Raw genomic sequence first — 23,443 nt, 5'->3', positions numbered from 1 at the left:
CTGAAAGGTTACTGCTACGAGCTGTGAAGGATGCCGGGATTCTTGGCCTCTAGAGGAGAGGAATTTGACCTGCAGTCAGTGACGAGACTTGATCACTCAGAGCTTTGTGTGTAGCAAAGTTTTATTAAAGTATAAAAGAGATAGTGAAAGCTTCTGACATAGATATCAGAAGGGGATCAGAAAGAGTGCCCCCTTGCTAGTTTTTAGCAAGGAGTTATTTACCTGTTAGCAAGCTGCTAATTAGAGGAAGGAGACTCCTCAAAACTGAGAGAGTTGCACCAGACCCCTCACCCACAACTTGCATTTTGAGGCAGCATTGGCACCAGGTGAGTCATCCCCAGTCATAAAGCAATTGACATGAATCTTGAAGAAAGGCAGATTTTCAAGCAAATACATAGTTCATTAACATAGCTTCAGTTCACTCACTCAGTCGTGTCCGACTCTTTGCGACCCCATGGACTGCAGCATGCCAGGCCTCCCTGCCCATCAGCAACTCCCAGAGCTTACTCAAACTCATCTCCGTTGAGTCGGTGATGCCATCCAACTGTCTCATCCTCTGTCATCCCTTTCTCCTCCCTTAAGGAAGATATTTCCATGAGAAAACCGCATTGGTTAGCTCAAGATTTGAGATCAAGTTCAGTTAGGTGGAACCAGGTGCCTTGACAACGCAGGATTAGAAGAGAAAAGAAAAGGAAAAGTCCGCCACTCACAGTTCATTCCTCCTGCTGCTTGGGGACTGTTACGAACCTGTTTGCAGGGCAACAGTGGAGGCGCAGACAGAGATCAGACTGAGGGACAGAGGGAGGTGGGAGGAGAGCAGCATGGAAGCAGACACACTACCATATGGAAAATAGATAGCCAGTGGACATGCGCGGTGTGATTCAGTCTGGGGCTGTGACGACCTGGCGAGGTGGGATGGGTGGGAGGTCGGAGGGACGTTCAGGAGGGCGAGGACACATGTATACCTGTGGCTGGTTCTTGATGTATGGCAGAGACCAACACAGTATTGTAAAGCAGTTATATTCCCATTAAAAGTAAATTTTAAAAAGAAACTCCTGAGAAAATATGAAACTAAGGGATACGATTTTACTACACAGTGTGGCAAGATGGAGGGGAGTGAGGATGGGGAGGGAGGCGGAGTTGAGTAGAGGCAGCCCTGTAGCAGTCACTCCGCTGTAGATGGCACCTAGGCCCCAGCAATCTGAGTTGCCTGTGAGAAGCGGATGAACTGGAGCCCGGCTCTCCCTTCCTCCCCGGTAGATGCTAAGGTAGGTGTTGTGTTAATAGTGAAAGCATCTAAGTGCCTGGGCAGGTGTCACGGGAGCAAAGCATGTGTGGAATAAAGAGTATGGAAATACAGACTGGAAGTTGAGGCTGGGCAGAGACAGATATGTCGAGACTTGCTGTAATGCCAACCTTTGCACTATCTACTTGAGGCATTTTTCAGACTGCCAGACTACCAGTACGCTGACTCTCCCTTCCAAACCTTTCTCACTGAAGCCAGGCAGCGCACACCCAGCCTTCCTACTCTGGAAATGAAATATGAGCCCCCATGGCTTGTAGCCCAGCAGCTGACTAGAGCCTGTTTATCTCTATAGACCCAAGTTGTTTCTTAATCCTCAGGGAGAAATATGGGGTTCCTACAGTGCTTTGAAGATGAGTTGAGCTTTAGGAAGGATCTGAATTTGCAGCCTCCAAATCCAAATCTAAGAGTGGCTAAAACCAGCCTGTGTCTCCTGGTGCTGTCTCACAGCTCTTGGGGACGAGGCCAAGGCAGTTGTTCTAGAGCTCAGAAGACTATGAGATTTCAGTCCTAGCCATAGTTGGAATTACTTTGAGGTGTCCTTATATAATGGATCTTTGAAAGTGGTACTTTCTGAAGCCTCCAGCCCTTTCCCCTTGGGAACCCAGACCAAGTAGAACCTATTAATGCAGCAGTTTATCACTTGCTTTCCATGGCTTCCATTTGCATCTTGTGTAGGGCACAGGCAGGCTCTGGAATTAGGCAGTTTCAGCCCAGTATCCACATCAAACTGTTCCCATTTGAAGACTGTGCGTCCTTGCTGTTCCCATTTGAAGACTGTAATGCCCTTACTGCACTGCTGAGAAGGGGCTGACCCATAAGGGTGAGATTTCCCTGTAGATAGGAGTGACTCGTGTCTGGTGGATGAGGTGGTGGTCTTGAGGCCTCTGAAGAACCGAGCGAGTGATGGCTCCTCCTGCCTGCCCTCCTACAGCTTTGTTCTGGCCCCTGTAGATCGAAGTACTCTCCTTTGTAGCCACTTCACTACAGAGAGAACTGTTAGTGTTGGCTTTGTTACAACTTTACCTTTTAATGTCTGAAAATACACTTTTAAAATGCTATACTAATTTATTTTAGTAAACTTGTAACAATTTTTAGCTTTACAGTGAAGTTTCAGAGATGAGCAGAGTGCCCATGTACCCAGTTTGCCCCACTGTTAGCATCTTGCATAACCATGACACTCTTGCTAGTAGGAAGACATCAATGTTGGTCCCTTACTATGACCTCAGCTCCAGACTTTGTGTTTCATCGTTTTCTCCTACCTTTCTGTGTCAGAAATCCTTCTGTTCCAGAAACTAGAGTCCCATGTTAGGCTTACTGGTCATGTGTCCCAGTCCCCTCTTGTCTGTGACAATTTCTGTCTTTCCATGTTTTTCATATTCCCTGATAGTTTCGAGGAATACTGGCAAGTATGCTTTATATAAACTGTCCTTTAGAATGTCCTCCAGTCTGAGCTTATTTGATGTTTCCCACATGACTGGACTGATGTTACAGGTTTAGGAAAGATAAGAAAGTGAAGTGCCCTGAAGTGCCCTACAGCGAGGTGGGGGTGCTTGATATTTGCATAATATCGCTGGTGAAACTAACCTTGGTCACTTGGTTAAGTAGTTTGTTTGCCGGTTTCTCCACCATAAAGTTAATCCTTTTCTCTTTCCCTACTCTATCACTAAGATAGAGTGGATTGGGGAGGGTGTATAGAATTAAGCTGTACCTCTTGGAAGGGAGAGCATCTTTATATATTGTATATATAAAATATAATTATGCATATTACTTGGAATTCTTTGTAAGACAGTTTGTCTCTTCTCCCTCGATTATTTATAGAACTGTGAACTCGTGTGTATTTGTTTTATAGTTGGAGTTACAGTGCAGTGCTCCATTATCTTGTTGCCCAAGTTGTTCCAGCTCCAGAGGGAGCTCATTCAGATGGCTCCTTTGGCCCTGTAACATGCTCCATCTTTTTGTGTTTTGAGCACTTCCTTACTTTCTGGTGCAACAAGATGTTCCAGGCTTTTCTTAAATTTTCCATGCCCCAACCTTAGAATCAGCCATTTCTCCAAGAAGCCCTTGTTGTTTTTGATTAGAGAATAGTGTTTAGAAACCACTGAGCACCAGGTGTGGTCATTGCTCCTGGGGGGTCATTACTTCCAGGTCACACTAGTGATCAGAGCTGGAGTATATGTATACCTACTACCCCTGTATACAGACATATCTAATTGCTTCTGTTTCTTTATGTGTATACATATTAGGATAACGGTGAGTTTGTACTGATGTGTCTGACTTCAGTCTAGTACCACAGGGTTTTAGAAAGCCTTCTTTGCTTGCTTAACTGTAACATCCTTCTTCCATAATGAAAAAGCTTGCACCCACGATCCATTTACTTATATTCAACCCAGTATACCCGTCCCTGTATTATTAATATATTGTAACCTATATTCCCACAAGAAACAAGTTTACCCGTTCTAATATTGTACTCATTTTTAACTATTTCTATTTTAGTGGACAAATCGTAGGTGCTTGTTTACTTTTATTATGATGTGGTCTAAGTGTTTTTCATATTCTTTAATCTGGGATGTGTTTGTATGTCAGCATGATTGATTAAAATGATGGATTTTATCTACAAGTTTAATGTTTCCATTTTACCCCACACTTCTGATAGTCTAAAGAGTTAAAAGGTTATGTTCTCTCTTCAGTAATTTATTACACATTTCTACAAAAGAAAGTATAGACTTATTAAAAGCTTATGTTTACTATTAAAGGTTTTATTATATGTAAAAGAGACGAGTTGAAGGAAATAAGATTTGTATCACCTTCTCACCCCAAAGTTCTGGCTCAGGTGCTTTTTTAAAATTTGCCTTAAGGCAAGACATCTAAACTCGGTTTCTCCATTTGCTCAGTAAGTCTTGACAGTGTAGCCGTGATACTTGGTTTTATTTTCTTGGCTACTTTTCTAGGACATCCTGTGTTGACCCATTCTTCTTACTGGTGCCAAAGATCATATGCCTATCAGTAAAGATATTATGGACCTGGGAAATAGGACTGACCTAACTAAAGCTTCCATTCCCTAGACATTTGGTTCCCAAATTCCTGTGGGGAAGAAAGAAATGTGGGTTTAAAAAGCTATACTAAGTGCTAGAAGTTCTTGATCATCATCGTGGTCAGCTTCTAACTTGAAGTCTGACCTTGGACCATCACTTCTACCTCCAGACCGCAAATCCTTCATCTAGGAAGTGAAACAGTTCCATTAGATAACTCCTAAAGTTCCTTACAGCTGTGGTTTTATCATCAGAGACAGTGAAATACTTGGTATACGGCCATGCCATCCTGAATGCACGGGTTCTCTTCTGATCTCAGAAGCTAGGCAGGGTTGGGCCTGCTTAGCATTTGAATGAGAGACAGTGAAATACCTGGCTGCCAGGTTTAATCTCAGTAGTTAAGGTGCTCTGGCAAGAACTGGAAATGGTCAGCCTCTTTGAAATAAGCTTATTGGGCCATTCTTTATCGTCCTTTTAATTTGTTTAATTAAAACACACACACACATGCTATGTGTGGGGTGAAATGTGAGGTCTATAGGTAGAATGAGGAGGGCTCAGATGGTACCATGTAGAAGACATAGTCTTCATAGTGAAGAAGTAGAAGTAGTATGAAGAAGACTTCATAATGTAGTCTTCAGAATGCTCCATCATGGTAGTAACTTCGGAGAATCAGAACTGGGCTGTTTATTATTTGGTGTTTATGAATCAGGGACTCCTTAAGTGACATTCCTTTTACAGCTATTATGTAGAGTCTGCGAACAGTACAGAAAAATAGCCAAGGTGAAGAGAGTATGATGGCTTAAGTATGATTAAGGCTCAGTGAGTTGTATTAAAGCTTTAGTTCTCAAAGCATTAGTCTCGTACTGCCTTCAGAAGACTGTTCCTTCTCACAAGAGTTTCCTGAGCTAAGAGAATGAAACGTATGACCTATAGCCAAGTATGCTATCCATACCATGTATTTGCAAGAGGATTTTGGTAAACAGATGACTGGAAGACAAAAGTAGGAATTAATGTACTATAAGACAAGATATTTTCCTTGGAAAAAATTAATAATAGGGTGAAGGAATGTTGCCTTTGGTTAGAAAGTGTAAAATAAGAGAGCACAGAATGAGTCTCCCTCAGGCTGCCTGCCATTGAATTGTTCTTTAAAAGCCACATCGTATCAATTTATGAAATTGAACCTTGTATGAAAGTCTTGAATGATAGTCCTCTGACCCACCACCATTCCTGGCTCCTGTTCCACATTTCTAAATGAAGTGGTACTCTGCCTGTCTTTGTTTAGTGTTAAATCAGCAAGTTCAACTTTTTTGATACTAGTTTATGTAAAGATTTACGCTTGCTTTAACAGTGTGTCTGAAACGGATATCCATTCCTTGATCCATACCAGTGTTACTAGCAGCTTTAGCTTCCTCTTCACGATAGGTAAAAAGAGTTGCTCATTATAGAAGTGAACAGTAGATGTCACTGCATCTCCACTTACCACGGCTCTGGCTCAGTTTATTTGGATACAACCAAATTTTATTACAGCTTCCAAATCACTAACCTTAAGTCAAGTATTTATGGCTAGCTGACAATTAAGATTGCCTTTCTCAGATATAGAATTGAAAACTGAGAACAAACATAACCCAAGAGAGTTTTCTTCAATTTCCTTTTTTTAGTGTATTTGTTCTCAGTTCAGTTCAGTCGCTCAGTCGTGTCTGACTCTGCAACCCCCTGAATTGCAGCACGCCAGGCCCCCTGTCCATCACCAACAACTGGAATTCAATCAAACTCGCGTCCATCGAGTCGGTGATGACATCCAGCCATCTCATCCTCGGTCGTCCCCTTCTCCTCCTGTCCCCAATCCCTCCCAGCATCAGAGTCTTTTCCAATGAGTCAACTCTTCTCATGAGGTGGCCAAAGTACTGGAGTTTCAGCTTTAGCATCAGTCCTTCCAATGAACACCCAGGACTGATCTCCTTTAGAATGGACTTCTTGGATCTCCTTGCAGTCCAAGGGACTCTCAAGAGTCTTCTCCAATACCACAGTTCAAAAGCATCAATTCTTCGGTGCTCAGCTTTCTTCACAGTCCAACTCTCACATCCATACATGACCACAGGAAAAACCATAGCTTTGACTAGATGGACCTTTGTTGTCAAAGTAATGTCTCTGCTTTTGAATATGCTATCTAGGTTGGTCATAACTTTCCTTCCAAGGAGTAAGCATCTTTTAATTTCATGGCTGCAGTCACCATCTATAGTAATTTTGGAGCCCCGAAAAATAAAGTCTGACACTGATTCCCCATCTATTTCCCATGAAGTGATGGGACCAGATACCATGATCTTCGTTTTGTGAATGTTGAGCTTTAAGCCAACTTTTTCACTCTCCTCTTTCACTTTCATCAAGAGGCTTTTGAGTTCCTCTTCACTTTCTGCCATAAGGGTGGTGTCATCTGCATATCTGAGGTTATTGATATTTCTTCCGGCAGTCTTGATTCCAGCTTGTGTTTCTTCCAGCCCAGCATTTCTCATGATGTATTCTGCATAGAAGTTAAATAAGCAGGATGACAACATACAGCCTTGACGTACTCCTTTTCCTATTTGGAACCAGTCTGTTGTTCCATGTCCAGTTCTAACTGTTGCTTCTTGACCTGCATACAGGTTTCTCAAGAGGCAGGTCAGGTGGTCTGGTATTCCCATCTCTGTCAGAATTTTCCACAGTTTATTGTGAGGCACACAGTCAAAGGCTTTGGCATAGTCAATAAAACAGAAATAGATGTTTTTCTGGAACTCTCTTGCTTTTTCCATGATCCAGCGGATGTTGGCAATTTGATCTCTGGTTCCTCTGCCTTTTCTAAAACCAGCTTGAACATCTGGAAGTTCATGGTTCACATATTGCTGAAGTCTGGCTTGGAGAATTTTGAGCATGACTTTACTAGCGTATGAGATGAGTGCAATTGTGCAGTAGTTTGAGCAGTCTTTGGCAATGCCTTTCTTTGGGATTGGAATGAAAACTGACCTTTTCCAGTCCTGTGGCCACTGCTGAGTTTTCCAAATTTGCTGACATATTGAGTGCAGCACTTTCACAGCATCATCTTTCAGGATTTGAAATAGCTCCACTGGAATTCCATCACCTCCACTAGCTTTGTTCGTAATGATGCTTCCTAAGGCCCACTTGACTTCACATTCCAGGATGTCTGGCTCTAGGTGAGTGATCACACCATCATGATTATCTTGGTCGTGAAGATCTTTTTTGTACAGTTCTTCTGTGTATTCTTGCTACCTCTTCTTAATATCTTCTGCTTTTGTTAGGTCCAGACCATTTCTGTCCTTTATTGAGCCCATCTTTGCATGAAATGTTCCCTTGGTATCTCTAATTTTCTTAAAGAGACCTCTAGTCTTTCCCATTCTGTTGTTTTCCTCTATTTCTTTGCATTGATCCCTGAGGAAGGCTTTCTTATCTCTCCTTGTTATTCTTTGGAACTCTGCATTCAGATGCTTGTATCTTTTCTTTTCTCCTTTGCTTTTCGCTTCTCTTCTTTTCACAGCTATTTGTAAGGCCTCCCCAGACAGCCATTTTGCTTTTTTGTATTTCTTTTCCATGGGGATGGTCTTGATCCCTGTCTCCTGTACAATGTCACGAACCTCATTCCATAGTTCATCAGGCACTCTGTCTATCAGATCTAGTCCCTTCAATCTATTTCTCACTTCCACTGTATAATGGTTTGGGATTTGATTTAGGTCATATTTGAATGGTCTAGTGGTTTTTGCTATTTTCTTCAATTTAAGTCTGAATTTGTCAATAAGGAGTTCATGATCTGAGCTACAGTCAGCTCCCGGTCTTATTATGCTAAGTATATAGAGTTTCTCCATCTTTTTGTTCTAGGCTTATATATTTATACACTAGTCCCCCACTTATCTGTGGGGGATATGTTCTGAGACCCCTAATATGGATGCTGAAACCACAGACAGCACTGAACCCTGTATATACTGTTTTGCCCTATACATACCTAACTATGATAAAGCCTAATTTACAAATTATTCACATTAAGAGATTGTCAACAATAATATATTTGAACAGTTAAGACAATATACTGTAATAGGTTATGTGAATGTAGTCTCTCTCTCAAAATAGCTTATTGTCCAAATTCAACACCTTTTCCATCTTAACAAAGCACTTATCACTCGCTGTGGATCTCACTTTTGCAGTTTAAAGTGTAACAGCGAAACTAGCCTGAGTTTCCTTTTTCCTTCACAGTTTCGTGGTTAGGTTTGTTACTGTAAGTCTTCGCAACCACAGCATATGGTTTTGGTTCTCTTTCCTTATTCAGTTGAAAACTTTTCACCTTTTCAGCTGAAGCACGTTATGACTTCTCTTTGGCATATCTGAATTGGCCAGCATCAATACTCTTGCGCTTTGGGGCCATTATTAAGTGCCATAAGGGTTACTTGAGTACAAGTACTTGCTGACAAGGAAAGGAAAATAAAGAACTGAATTATGACCAGAAATCCTATAATGCATCTTTCAAAGCAAACCTCTTACAGCTTCAGTGTAGATGGTACAGTTTCCATATCTGACAGAAAGATGAAGTTGGTGTTAACTTGAATTATTTTAGAAAGGCTGAGGCATACTGAGTTTGATATCTTTTGAACATGTTGTTGAGTCGCTCAGTCGTGTCTGACTCTGTGCACCCCCATGGACTGCAGCACCCCAGGCTTCCCTGTCCATCACCATCTCCTGGAGTTTGCCCAAATTCATGCCCATTGAATCAGCGATGCCATCCTACAGTCTCATCCTCTGTCGTCCCCTTCTCCTTCTGCCTTCAATCTTTCCCAGCATCAGGGTCCTCTTTTCCAGTGAGTTGGCTATTCACATCAGGAGGCCTAAGTATGGAGCTTCAGCTTAGCATTAGTCCTTTCAGTGAATATTCAAGGTTGATTTCCTTTATCATTGACTGATTTGATCTCCTTGCTGTCCAAGGGACTCTCCAGAGTCTTCTCCAGAACCACAATTTGGAAGCATCAATTTTTCAGCACTCAGCCTTCTTTATGAACCAACTCATAGATGGTGAAAATAGCCAGGGTGGTATCTGTTCTCATATGTTAGGGTTAGTGCTGGTTTCCTCCTGGTGTACGTATTAATAGTTACCTCGTTTACTCTCAGTTGTTCTAGTTTGGACAATACATGCTCACTCTAAATTGCCGGAAGAGAGGGAGGTGGTTAATAAGTTACAGTTCTAGTCATTATAGGCACTTTTTAAAAAAAAATAAACTCAAGAGTTATGCCTGCCCTGAGTTTTCTGAGTTAAATCTACAAAATAAAGCAAAACCCATGAGCTTGTAATTCTGAAAATATTGCCTTTGGGTTTGTATATATCGATCATTGTTCTTTGGAGTAATGATTTCCAAATATGGTTATGCATCAGCATCAACTAGGGACCTTTTTACAAAAAGTTTCATGGGTCTCAGCCACAGACCTCTACTGATCCTGTACCAGAGTTTGAACTTGGCTTTACTGAAAATGTAGAACTGCCTGCAGTGCCAGGGTGGTAGATTGCTCTGTCAGTCAGCGTCTGAAGCAGCATGTAGAGGAGCATTTCTCTGTGTGGTGTGGGTAGTATTTGGGGTTCTCTGTGATGGCTGCTTTGAGTCTTGAGGGTATGCCGGGCATTGACATGAGTTGCCTTTTTGTTTCAGATGTCATCTGGGTCATTCTCAGTGTGGAAGTGGGTGGACTTTTAGGAGTCACGCAGCAGCTGTCATCTTTTGAAACGGAGTTCAACACACAGCCACATCGCAAGGTAGAAGGAAACTTCAACCCGTTTGCCTCTCCCCAAAAGAACCGACAATCAGATGAAAACAACTTAAAAGACCCTGGGGGTTCCGAGTTCGACTCGATCAGCAAAAACACATGGGCTCCTGCTCCTGACCAAACCGAGCAAGATGAGAATAGACTCTCACAGAACTCTGTAAATCTATCCCCCAGCAGTCACGCAAACAACTTATCAGTAGTGACTTACAGTAAGGTAGGTGCCCTCGGAGAAGAGGAGAAGGGATAGGCGGTGGGCGTTGGGATTTGTGATACCCCTTCTGGCAAACCTAGAAGCCTAGAATGTTCTTTAAAACTGCTTAGCTCTCCTGCCAATGCAGTAGCACAAAAACCTACCCCTTCTCCCCTCCCCCCTCCCCCCCCATCTCCAGGTCCTGTGGGTGTTAACTCCTCCATCCACATCTTATAAATACTGCTGTCTCTCTGCTCTGGTTTGGGTGTTGAAAGAACAGAGTTCTTTACCTTTACTATTTTTAAAAAAAAAGAAAGTCAAAATATCACCAGGCATTCGTCCGGTGTAAATGTGTACTAAACGCAGAGCAACAGCACACCTTCGGACTTTGTTCCTACTGTGGTTTTTTGGTTTTGGGCAGAGTATTTTTCTGAAGAAAAAGACAGACTCAATTATTTATTCTACATGTTGTTGGGCTTCCACTTTATTTACCTAGTTTCCAAGTCTTGATTATCTTTCCAGTCCCTTGTGGCCCATCTGCCTCCTCACCCACAACCCAGAGTGGCCCAAGTGATATTTTGACTTTTCATGTGTGCAGAATAAGTGAGAGAATTGTTTGTTGAGTTGATCATAATTTTAAATATTCTGATTGTTCTAAGACTGCCTTCTAGGTGTTTGATCTCTTGATCTGCTTCTCTATGCTTGCTGATTACACAGCACCTTCCATATTCTGCTAAGGGTGATGACGGTTGCTGGTTGTTTTTGGTTGGTTGAATAAAGCCCTGCTGCTGAGAGCTAACTGTTGTAGGTGATTTTTGTGGCAGGGCCTGTGAGCACTGGTATTCCTTTTTCGATTAATAATGTGATGCATTAGGCTTAGCCTCCCACTTATAGAATCGTATAACTGTTAAGTCTTTGCTTGCTTCATGCTGGCATTCACCCTCAATATTTTAAAAATAAAATGGATCGTTATTTGAGGGACAGCTTGCTCTGTTTTAAGAATGGCATTTTTCGGATCAGTGCTTTATATGTGGTCTAGATCCACAGGCAAATGAAGAAAAGAAACTTGGTGATGTGAACTCTTTCTCCACATGGTCAAAAGAGGGACTTCATTCAGCAGAAGTGTAATAAGATTGATTTATTAGTTTGATGGTCATCATAAAGGATTGTGTGGAATCATGTTAGTCGTATAGGATATAAGAAGTAAATAGGCGAGGCAATGGCTTATATTTGAGGAAAGTCTTCATGTCTTAACACTCTAACAAAATTTTTCTTCTTAAGTTCCTGTTGTTCCAGATAGCTCTTCCTTAAATTTAACCCTTCAGGGTATGGCTATTCCAGGGGGTACAGGCCCTAGGGTAAGCATGCCCTGTTAGAAGGAGAGCTTTGAAGCAGTTGAGTGTGATGTGAAGACGAGAGCTGCAGGAAGCAGAAGCTGTTGCTCCAGTGCTTTCTGTAGTAGAGGCCCCTCCACCCAGTCGAGCTCCGTGGCTCGGCCATCACTGTCGCCTGAAAGGGCTGCTGTTCCTGGCCAGAGACTGCACTTTTTTCCTGGATTGCGAACCTGTTAATTATTTTTTGCCCCTTTATGGCTTTAGGGACTGTTGTCCTTTAAGTCTGTTGTTGCCCTGGCCTGGGTGGAGGTGGGGGCTTATTTTACAAACTCTGTAGGATCATTTAGAAATAGCATTTGCAAGAACCACGGATAAAAGTTTCTCATTGCAGATTATATCCAAGACTGTTGCCTATAATGCATTGAGAATGTCGCATTTGGACCCCAAAGAGAAATCACAGCCTCCTTTTCTTCTTAAGTGAATCAGAATCTTATTCAGAAAGCACTTGTGTGAGCACTAGCAAGTCCTCCGGTAGCATATCTGGCTAAAATGGAGTCAGCTCTGCCTCTGAGGACGCCTTAGCAATGGGGTGGAGGATAGACAGTCACCAGGAAGGATTTATCGACACATCTGCACTAATGTACAGATCAGTGTACGTTATTGAATACGGAGACTTGAAGGATAGAAGTTGTCACTACCAGCTAGCAGTTCTCAGTACAGTGGGGGAGATGAAACACTCATGCCATTCGGTCCAGGTGAAGTGTGAATTTGGTTGGTAGGGCACCGCACAGTCAAAATGTATGATTTGTGTGCATGGCTGGGGGTTAGTTAAGGCAGAGATAAAGCAGAGATGGAGCTGATGTAAAAGCACAGAATTGGAAAGACAGGAAGGGTGATGATAGCAGAGCAGTTGCAGTGCTGAGGGCAGAATACTGAGTAAGCGGGGTGTGGTCAGGAGTGAGGAGGGGGGGTGATGTTCAGTTAGTTGCGATGTGTTCCTTTAGATAAAAAATTTGGATAGAATAATTACAATGGCTCTGAAAAAAATTGGGACAATAGTTAAATGGATATCTTTAAGCAGGAATCATTCATAATTCTAAGTATTTGTGTTTGGCCTAAGAATATAGATTTGTTTATTTATAAGGCAAGACTGCTTAAGGTTCTGAAGGACTGTATTTGACCAAGTGATGACATCAAGGAGAGACTAGAGTTATTTTTTAACCATTCCTTTGTGCCAGGTGTGCTGCCAAGTACTTTACATGTATCATCTCATATTTTGATAAGAAAACAAAAGCTCTGAGGGGCTGGCTTGCCCCAGTATCACACAGCTAGTGAGGGACAGAGCTGGGATTCCAATCCAGGTGCCACATTACTGAAGGTATTAGTAGATGAACTTGGGCTTTGCTTAGATCTTCCTTTGTTTTGTTTTTTCCTGTGATCAAAAGCATTAACTGAGTTGATGACCAATATTATCAAGGTGTGAAAGACACAAAAGTTGAAGAAAGAGGCTCTAATGTAAACTGAGCATTGCCTGTGGCATTTTTTTTTTGGTGGGGGGGTGGAAGAGTTCCTCTATTTGTTGAGTCTTTACAGTAGTGATTTCTTTTTTTAGTTGATAAAAATAAAACCTTTTTAAACTCTCAGGGTGCACCAACCATGTGGTGTTAATAATAAATAGCCCCCTTTTATTTATGAATGAGTGGAAAGACTGAGATAGCCCCCTAGAAATCTAGAGTTAGAGCAGGGGTGTTGAGTTCACCCCAGGTGCCATCTTTATTGGATAGGTAGGCGGAGGACCTGGCGCCCTGGCATCAGGGATCACTGAGTTGACAATAGATTTGATTTACTCTAAAGAAATTCCCTGCCTGCCCTGAAGGCTGGAGAGGGCATGATGCTCTGGGAAGCCCATGACCACAGTTTTAGCAGACCCGTCCAGTTTCCTGCTGCTTCCATAGTTATAGTTTAACTTGCTAAGGTTGGTAGGATGAGATGAAAAGGTTGCTCCATGCACCTTCTGTGAGGGCTGGGTAGATAACATAATGGCACGTCTCTCAGTGCCAGGAGCTGGACGCCCCGGGAGCCCTTCCCCTGCCTCCCTTGAGTAATGCCAAGCTTTCTGGACCCAGTGCTCTGTGCTGTGGGCAGGGAGTCAGGGAGCTCTGGGTGGGAATGTCTGTCCTAGCTTCATCCCTCAACATCCAGAGAGCCTGGGCCCTCCTTGTGTGAGAACTGTCAGAGGGAGTCAGAAAGGTGAGTAAGTGTGTGCTGACCTGCTCCAGGGATTCATCAGTCTGACAGCCTTTGTTAAAAATTGGCTGGCCTCATTATCAGCTCAGTTGTGGCCGACCTGTCCCAGGTGAACAGTCAGACCAAGTTTTGGTGAAGGTTAGGTGTTGTTTTAATGAACCCTTTTATTTGATTCACTCAAGAGCCTGTGAGGACAAACAGTCACACTGTTGACTCAAGGCTCGTCTTGCCATGCGCTCTAACGGTGACTCATCTCTGGAGGCCGGGGTAGCTTCTGTTTGGACTGTGTTAGATAGTAGCAGAAAACAGTCTACAGAGGTGTGGAAGGAGAAAATAAGTCCTGTTGAAATTAGATACTTCTTTTTCTTACTTGACAGTAATTTTTAAAATTTCTCAGTGTTTTTTAAGAAGGCCTTACAGAGAGGAGCAAGATAGAAACCAAATGGTCTTATTCAGGGTAGCTGGAAGTATGAGTATGACTGGCCAAAACCAAGGGCCTGCTTTTCAGGACAGCCCAAATGCTTGCTTGCTTTCTCTAGCAGTTGAGTAATGATTTGCATTGAAGGAGCTGAAAAGAATCTCAAGTTCATTTATTCATTTTGTTACTTGGACTATACCTCTTATTTTGTGTTTGTTCTTCTTCTTTTTTTTAATGTTTGGAGCTGCTGTTTGTCATAACTCCTCCTTTAAACTGATTACAGCCTGAACCACTGTTATTACTTCCGCCAAGTGCTGGTTCGGAAGGAGAAACATGTTATTATCTTTGGGGGAGGCTCCTCGTGCTCTTCAAGCGTCAGCCAGTGCCGAGTGCCATCTGCCCTGCCTGCCCACAGTTTCCACCTGCTCCTCTTTCTCTCTCTCTGACAATCACCCTTTAGGATATCTTGGATCTGGAGCTGAAAAAGTTAGTCTACTATTATATCAGAAACCACCTTTCTTCTAACCTACAGCAAGGAAGAGCTCATTTCTCTCTGCTCAGGTGAGGGTTTAGAAACGTAGGCAGAGAATGAGATGGTTAGATAGCATCACTGACTCAGTGGACATCAAACTGAGAAAACTCCAGGAGATAGTGAAGGACAGCGAGGCCTGGTGTGCTGCATTCCATGGGGTCATAAAGAGTCAGACACAACTTAGCCACTGAACAACAACAGGAGGTTACAGGGAGAAGTTTAGAAAAGGCCAGTCTGCCTTATGGGCCTGAGGGTGTACTGGCTTATGGATCTTATTATCTGCGTTGAAGTAGCCAGTCCAGTCAGTGTAACATAATAATAAGAAATTATTTAATGGAATTGGGCCCAACATTTGCTCGGTTCCGAGGGCACTGAATTTGACCCATAGGCTGGTGGTTGGTGTCCTTAGCTGGGCACCGGCGGTGGAGGACAGCACGGCCTTCCTGCTGCCTCATGCTTGGGGGCAACCCCTTTCCCTGGGAGGTTTACAGACGGCGCAAAGAAGCCGGGAGGAAAGCTTGTGTCGCTTGATGCCCTGTCCAGCTGTGCTCTCCTCTGTCGAGGGACAGCTGGCAGAAGCGCGCACCTGCCCCTCCCCTGTGGGGGCCAGTGGGAGCGCGGCAGTCAGTTATATAAACTCATTGAGCACTTACTCTGTGCCAGGCACTGTGCGGAGGACTTTTTAAATTTAATTTTTGTTAAAATTATCAGTGTACATAGTGTAAGGAGCTAAGTAGTTCTACAAAGTTTATTATAAAAACACCAGTCACCTCCCTACCTCCCAGCACCCAGAGGCAGAGGCAGCAGTCTGACATCCGTTTCTTTTAGTCCACACAGCAGGGCCATGATATAGGCTCTGTCATTATCCCTGTTTATAGCTGCTGAGACTGAAGGCGCACAGGTTCCATGGCCTGCCCAAGCTCATGCAGCTCGAAAGTGGTAAAACCAGGATATGAACAAAACCAGTTCTTTTTGACTCCTGAGTCTGCTTTCTTGACCATCTATTGCCTTACTTCCTAGTTACAAATCGTATTCAAGTACATATTTTTATTGGCTGAGCCTACAGCTGGGGGCTCGGAATAGCATGCTTTCTGTGGTACACTGCTACATTTCAAATGAGAATCAAGCCAATTATTGACCAGATATTATGTGACTTCTCTACTGCTAAACCCCTCTCTCTCCACAAGCTGCTATCTCTGGTGGCTACAGAAATCAGCCTCACTCTCTCCAGCCTCCATAAAGGGAAATGATTCCCTGGAACCTCGTGGTCACTTGGATATAGATGTTTGGTGACACTGAAATTTCCTTTAACTCACTTTTGTAAGAGCAGCACCTTGTCTGTATTCCGTGACTGTGGCCAGAAGATACAGTCTGGAGTTTTTTTCATTTTCCTGTAATGAATCTAAAATCTCCCTTTGAACATAATATTTTAAAGCTAGAACATGCTTAGGGCTGTCTTCCTCCCTTTAAAGCCAGATTTTGTTTCTGCAAAGTCTATCTGGACAATGAATATTTTACAGTTAGTATGAGCCCTGATGTGGAAGTTTACATGGTTTGTTCAAGACCAAAGTGGGTAAGAGAAGGTAGAAGGAGGAGAAGCTGGAGGATGGAAACCAGATCGTGGAAGGATTTGTGGATCTTTGTGAAGCTTGGGCTTTTGCCCTGAGGAGCAGAGGTTGGAACCATTAAAGGATTTTGAGCAGAGAGGTGATGTGATCTGACTTCATGTAGTGAAAGATGTGCTCTGACACTGATGTGGAGAGCACAGGACACGGACAGAAGCAGGGGACCAGTGGGAAGGTAGTGCAATCATGTGGGTGACGAGAATGGGCACTGTGTGTCAGACTGCTAGCCAGATAGGTTGGAGCAGTGATCTGTGTCTGCGTCTGCTTTATTAGCTAGAACGAACAAGATTTGCTAATGAGTTGGAAGCTTGGTGTAAGGGGGAATAAACGATGACAGGTTTTGGCCTGAGCAACTGGAAGGGTAGAATTGCTCTCCATGGAGAGAGGAAAGGCTGTGGGAGAGCTGGGCAGAGATCAGGAACTCCATTTGGAATACATTGGAGATTTCTATAAACATCCAAATGGAGGCATCAGGGAAGTTGTCGTGTATCCAAATTGGTAACATGGTTTAGGAGAAAGGGTTTGGTGGAGATAACATATTTGGGAGTCATTCCATATGGATGATATCTAACACTGTGAGCCTGGCTGCCGTCCACAAAATGATGAGTCTGTGTTGAGCAGGGTTCTCTCAGCCAGCTGAATAAGACTATTGGCATTTTAGGTCAGATGAGTCTTCTTTTGTTGCAGTGGGGTACAGCTCTTATGCACTGTAAGATGTTCAGTAACATCTCTGGCCTTTACCCACTGGAAGCCAATGGCACCTCCCTGGCCCCAAGTGTAACAACCAGTAAGGAAGTTGTCACTGACTTGCTCACATTCACTTGCTCAAATGACTTGCTCAGATTGGGGGTGGGCAGTGGGCTGGAACTCAGGGAACCCAGTTTGAGTCTGATGTTCTAGACGACATTATGCTGAGGCCTGCTGGCAGGAAGGAAAGTTTGTTTGCTGTTCTCTGAAGGTAGTCTCTACACTTAGGTCTTGTGGTAGAGACCTTCTTGTTCATCTTCAGGAGCACAAAAGAATTCGTGGCCAAGGAGAAAGCAGTGCCTGGCAACTGAGGAAACTGACCCAGTTTGCTGGCAGACTAGCACATTTTGTACAGAAGAGGTTTGCTAGGAAACTCTGGTTTAATGATATTAAGATGATTCCCTTCTGAGAGCCCAGAAGAACCCATAAAGTCCTCCCGGCCTTGCTGGTGTTTGCATTGGCATGGGTCATATGTGCATTTTAAAAATAAGCAAACACCATGAGCTTTAGAAAATGTCTTTTGTTGTTTGTAGCATTACTATTTGAGAATAAAAAGTTACTTCCAGGAGCTCTCCCTTTTGTACCTCAACAGCTTCAAAGCTGAACGTTCAGCTCCATCTTCTGTGCTTTGGGGCTCTGAGCATTGTTTTAGGCTGAGCTGACTCTGGGCAATCTTGTAACTGAAACAGAGCTAGTGTTCCCATATTTTCACTTCAGTTGTAAGGATGTATTCTTTTCCCTATACTCCGAATTTAGCATTTTAATTTCTGATGAAAATTCTCAGAGTGGGACTTTCTCAGTTTACAGGTTCAAACAGATAAGTTTAATTCAGAGATGTGAGAATGTGCGCCGCGCAGGCGCTCTCGGCCAAGTCTGCTCCGACTCCAGCAGGACCAGGTGCATGATGTGAGACCTGTGACGGCTGCACATCAGGGGGACCGTGTGGGCTTCCTTAGAGCTCTGCTCAGGGAGACCCTTGTCAAAACTGTGGGCATTCACCTGCAGAAGCTTGAATGTCCAAGGTCTTGGGCTTTTTGCTGCAATTTCACCACCTAAAGGCAAGTCAGAACTAACAGGGAGCTTTGGTATTTAGTTAATAAGGGACATGTCCTTGGTTGCTCGGCCTGTGTTAATCCTTCATAAGAATTTACTGTCTGATTGCATAGATGTGACTAGCTCATCGGAAAGAATGAGACCAGTAAAGATGGAGTATATTGAGTTTTGAGTGCTCTTGAATTTGAAGGAAGGAGAAGGCAGTGAGGTTTGGGAGTAGCCAGGAGACTGATATCTTGATGAGTGGTAGATTCATACTGAAACTTCCTGGTGGCCCAGCGGTCGGGACTCTGCTTGCATTGCAGGGGCCTGAGTTCCGTCCCTGGTCAGTGAACTGAGGTCCCACATGCCGTGCAGCATGACCTCCCCCCGCCCAAAAAAAGGAAAGAAAGTAAAGTGATAGATTCAAACTGATTTGGAGGAAAAAGGAACCACATGCAGGAAGGCCCAGAGGCATTCACAGGCAGTGAGTGTTCCTGGGACACCAGCCAGCCTGACTGTGCTAAGTGAGGTGTGCTTAAAGAGGGTGGGGTGAATTTTGGAGGACAACCTTGGAAAGCCAAGCAAAGGAGAGTTCACGTTTAATGCGAAAGGAAACAAGAGCACCTGCAGTGCTTTTGAGCAGGGAAGTGGCAAGATGAAGCCAAGTATGGCTGAAGGAGAGAGAGTTTATTCTCCCTCAGTCAGCCAGTGGTTGTCCAGGGTAGGGGAGGTGATGCTATGAATCCACTGTGAGAGAGGCGGGGGAGTACTGGGGCTTGAATGGAGACTGCGAGAGGAGGTGAGGCCCACAGCCTCGCCCCGGGCCTCCAGGCTCCCACGGGACTGTACCCGTGGCCACGTGGCGGGGCACTTGGGTGAGCTTTCCCTCCTTTTAGGCGTCCTCCCCAGTGAGACGCTTACCGCTTCTCTCTTCCTTTCTAGGAATCCCCTGTGCCCTAGGAGATGGCCATGAGAGAGCTCTCTGTCTGCCAGCATGCCACCTGGATTCTAGCACACTTGACATTACATGAGGTCTTGGGGGTTAGAATTTCAAATAGTAAATAGCCTTTTCTGAAGTCTTTAATGAAAGGGGAAGTCGAACTTAGCCAGTATCCTTCATCCCCTTGTAGGATTTTCAGTAATACAGTTTCATTCGCAGTGATGTTTGAGTTTTATTCTTTATGGTGATTTTCTTGATCTGTCAGGAGGTAGGTGAAGGCTCTGCAAGCTTGGTCCTCGGGAGCTTCGGAGGATGGGAGGATGAATGACAGAGGAATAATGAGGGATGCATGATGGAAGGAATGGGTGGGTGGATAGAGGGGGGATGGAGAAGGTCCCCAGCAGGATTGTAGAAGTTAGTTAAGAGCAACAGAAAAACTGTCTTATCGAGGTAAGTATAAAAATTGCTTTACAAGGCTTTTAAAACACCAATTCACCATACTTAAAACTGAGTTAAGCTTTTAAGTACAACTTGGACACAGGCTGTGAACTGAGCCTGTCCCATGAACAGTTTTCATGCATAAAAGTACATTTGTTTTCTTTGGCTGATTCTCACACTGGGCTTCAGCCATTGCATCAAATACATCTTTGAAATTTTGAGGACTGTCGCATGGAAGTGGCTTGAACACCAAGGGTAAAGCGCCCGCAGAGGTGCCCGCCGTGCCCGTCTGGCCCTGCTGCCCCACCAGTGAGCCGCCGTGAGTGGTCAGCACCTCTGGAGGGAAGGGCCTTGCTTTGTGTGCTCCCGGGAGAGGAGTCCTCACTGCGCTGCCCACTGCTGCAGCACAGACTCGACTTCTAATTAACGAGAGACAAATAGGTTCTGTCAGGGCTTGGTCAGTCTCTGGGCCTCACCAGCCAGGCCAGCCCCATGACAGTGCCTCACCACAGCGGATCTGCAGGGCAGGACCAGAACAGAACTTAGTACCAAACTGTGTATTCTTCTGTGTTTGCATTCAGGGCACATAAGCAATACAAAAGAAGTGCTAGGTGGGCAAAGCGTTGGCTGGGACTGGCCCAGGAAGAGAGAGAGGAGGGCCCGGTGGTGTTATCTGATGCTGCCAGAGCATACTGCAAGAGCATGCTATTTCACAGCCGTGCAGCAAACACTCTTGCCTTTTTATTAACCAGCATGAACCTTTTTATTTATTTAAATCACAAATAAAATAAAGACAGGTATGTGAACGTTTCTGTGTTGTGATGCTTTATCTAAACCAGCTTTCGTATAGGAAGAGTAACCCCAAAAGGCCTTGTAAGACATCCTTGTTTCATTAGGAATTTTAATCTTTTTTTCTCCCCTGGAAGGTTAAACAGATGGCTCAGCAACGCAGAGTATTCCATAGTTCATTCATTCATTTTACTGACACCTGGGTCTTAACTCTATGCCAGCAGAAACAGGTTCTGCCATCTTGAAAGGGCAACTTTCTCTTCTAATAGCACAATCTTCCTGCTGGTAAACATCAGTAAGTATTCCAGCTGGAAGAAAACTAGTTTCCTGGGGTTTTTTTAACTCCTTTTGGGAAGAGTTGTTTTGATTTCTGTGTAATTTTAAGAAGAATTTAAAGATATTGTAGGTGCCCATTCACATAAAATCAGTGAAAACCAAATCACCAGCTTTATCAACCATTGTGAAAAACAAATCATAGAGAGAGTTTTATTTTTAGTTTTGCTTTTAGCCCCAGGCCCACAAGTACTAGATCTTAAATTGTCCTTTCAGAAGATTGTGATGAATGAAACTGAGCTTGTCTGTTTATGTCTACAAGTGTTCTCTTTTAAAAATACTTTAGGAGGTTAGCCAAATTATGGCTCACAATGGTTATTACCTTTCAGAAGCACAGTCAGGGCCCTGGCCCAGCTACTGGAATCCTCCAGCTGGCCTGAGGCCAGAGTCTCTTCCCAGACGCCCATGAGCAGAGAGGCCCCTCCGTCTTAGCTGGCTAGTGTGGGCCTCGAGTGGTTTAAGGGGACTCACCTGCCCCGTTGCCAGTAGAATTGAGGTCCCAGGGCTCACAGCCATGACAGTGTCATCAAAAAGCTTAGGGAAGACTGAGGCAAACAGACAGCACCTCAACCCCTGTGGACCTGAAGGCTGCCACTCCTTCATCGGGAATCCTTTCTGGTCCCTTAGCAGATGTGGGGCCTCTCCCAAGAAATGCAGCTCTTGAAAAGCCATTTCTGCACAAGCTGGTCCTGGTTTTTTTTTAGACCTGGAGAGTCAGATAGAGGAGTTCTTCTCTGGGTTTTGTCATTCACACCCTCTATTAGTATGCCTAAATCCAGCCTTGCTGCTAGTGCTGTGGTGAGAGATGAATCCTCATGGAGAGGAGGGTGACCTTCTGCATCAGACTCAGTGAGCTTTGTAATCATGCTGTGATGACCTCCTTCTCTGCTTGTTGGAGTTTAACTCTGGGCTCTGTGGCACCATCTGATGCATCCATCCCTTTATCTGTTTTCCTTATTCGTGGCACAGCGGCTGTAGAAGAGATGTCAGGGATGTCAGGCTAATGAAAATATTTGGCATTTGCTTTTCCCAGGGGTAAAAGCGCTAGGTCTCAGGAGAGAGTGAACACTTACCTGTATTGCCAAACCCTACTTTTAGACGGGCGTTGGAGACATTAGCCACCAGAACCTGTTACACGGGGTCTTGGAACTCCAGTGGAACCTGAAATGTGGATGCGCCTCTGGTTTCGAGTATACCTCCATCCCACTCTTAGGAAGGGCGCCTCATGCTTGGCCTCCTGCCAGCAGACACCCTGGACGAGCTGCTCCTGGAACCTCCACCAGGCTTCCCGTGTGACTGGTGTTGCGCTGCTATGTTCTGTGTGATGCCTGTAATCCTGCATGTGGGGAGTCTAGATGACCAAGTCGTTTTGAGATAGACTCAGCTCCGTCTCTCTTCCTTGAAGTGATGGTAGTTAATCTGGGGGAAAGGAAGATAGAGCTTTGTCTTCAAGCCATGTTTCTGTACCAATTAAACGTCAACAACTCCAATATGCCATTATCTGGATGAAAGGGAATTAGGTGGCATTTTTCTCTCCAAAAGGCACACAGCACCTCAGTCAGTAAATAGGTGGTCAACGAAAATTCTTAATCTAAGCTAGTTAAAAACCGCACTGCATATTCTAAGGACCAGAGTCTTCAGGTGGAAATCTGAAAATGCCTGTATGTATACTCCTCTCTCTGCCAATCGCTTGGGATCCATTCACTTTATCTGTTATTAGGAATGCACGACCACTCCTTGGCAAAGTCATCAACTCCCTTCTCCAAACATTCCAGACAAGTCACAAACCTAGTGCTTGCTTTATAAAGGCCCACATGAAGTGTGTGATGCTTCCGTCTAGAAAGTTGTCTAATTTAGCTTAAAGGGGAAAAAAAATTCATAGAAGACAAAAGCATGTTTGTTTTTCAGGGTTTCTTTTCTCTATGTGTGTTTTCCTGCACGAAGCCCTTTGAGCATTGTGTTGGTTCTAAATCTTACAGGGATCTAAGCCTTTGTCGCTCTCCTTGGATTGTTGTTCGTGAGTGAACGTTGTCAGGAAGTACCGAGAGCAGTGTGTTTTAGCTACTTTAATTTCCGCCTCTGGGGCGTGTGACCCTCCAGCCAGGCCCCACACCATGGGGTCTGAGAGCCCTCTGCTCATCCTGCCCACACTTGACCGAGTGGCTGGGTCTATGACCACCGAGGTGGTGTGATGGCCTCTACTCGCCTGCTGACGGCACAGTGAATTGAGGGCTGGCAGACCTGGCCTTTGAACGACCACCACTCCGCTCACCAGCTCTGTGCTCCCAGTCAGGTTGCTGCCTCACTTCTGTGAGCTTGGAGAGCATGCTCACCCCGGTTTGTCTGTGTGAGAATTCAGGAGAGCACTTTCACCTGCCCCAGCGGCCCCCGGCATGCAGCTGGTGCTGTATCGTTGCTGGCCTGTCTGTCCCCCATTTTCACTTCTCCGGCAACACCACCAAGCAGCCCGAGACCTGTATCTGGTCTCTCGAGGCTTTTTATGGGAGAGGAAATAAAACGACAAAAGGCAATTCCAGTGTTTTCCACTCGGGAGGAAGAAACTGAAAACTTGCGTCTCATCGTCCCTGTCCTTGGCAGCTTTGGCCTCTGGCCTAAATGAGCATGACCAAAGAGTCTTTGTTTTGTTTTTCTTAGAATATTGTTTCTCAGCCTCCTGACTTAGGTGCTTT

At 44.3% G+C, this 23,443-nt stretch overlaps 1 protein-coding gene and 1 long non-coding RNA gene across 7 annotated transcripts in view; both read left to right on the top strand.

The window, feature by feature from the left end:
- ILRUN (inflammation and lipid regulator with UBA-like and NBR1-like domains) overlaps nucleotides 1–23,443 on the top strand; it is a 102,930-nt gene that overhangs the window by 74,559 nt on the left and 4,928 nt on the right. For 2 of the 6 annotated variants that reach the window (XM_069564144.1, XM_069564142.1), the window contains 2 exons: nucleotides 10,011–10,339; nucleotides 19,196–20,441. In XM_069564144.1, coding sequence (XP_069420245.1) covers nucleotides 10,011–10,339; nucleotides 19,196–19,213 — 347 coding nt within the window. In that variant the 3' untranslated portion in view covers nucleotides 19,214–20,441. Of the gene's footprint in view, nucleotides 1–10,010; nucleotides 10,340–19,195; nucleotides 20,442–23,443 lie in introns of those variants that run through there. The other 4 variants (XM_069564141.1, XM_069564143.1, XM_069564146.1 and 1 more) reach the window with 3 other exon arrangements.
- Nucleotides 19,888–20,441, top strand: LOC138425815 (uncharacterized). The gene is made up of 2 exons (XR_011251412.1): nucleotides 19,888–19,950; nucleotides 20,213–20,441. It is a non-coding gene; the product is annotated as an uncharacterized lncRNA (long non-coding RNA).

This window comes from Ovis canadensis, chromosome 20 (assembly GCF_042477335.2).
Source record: "Ovis canadensis isolate MfBH-ARS-UI-01 breed Bighorn chromosome 20, ARS-UI_OviCan_v2, whole genome shotgun sequence".
Classification (NCBI taxonomy): Eukaryota; Metazoa; Chordata; class Mammalia; order Artiodactyla; family Bovidae; genus Ovis; species Ovis canadensis.
The sequence above is the reverse complement of the archived record's forward strand: the minus strand, read 5'-3'. Positions and strand labels throughout refer to the sequence as shown.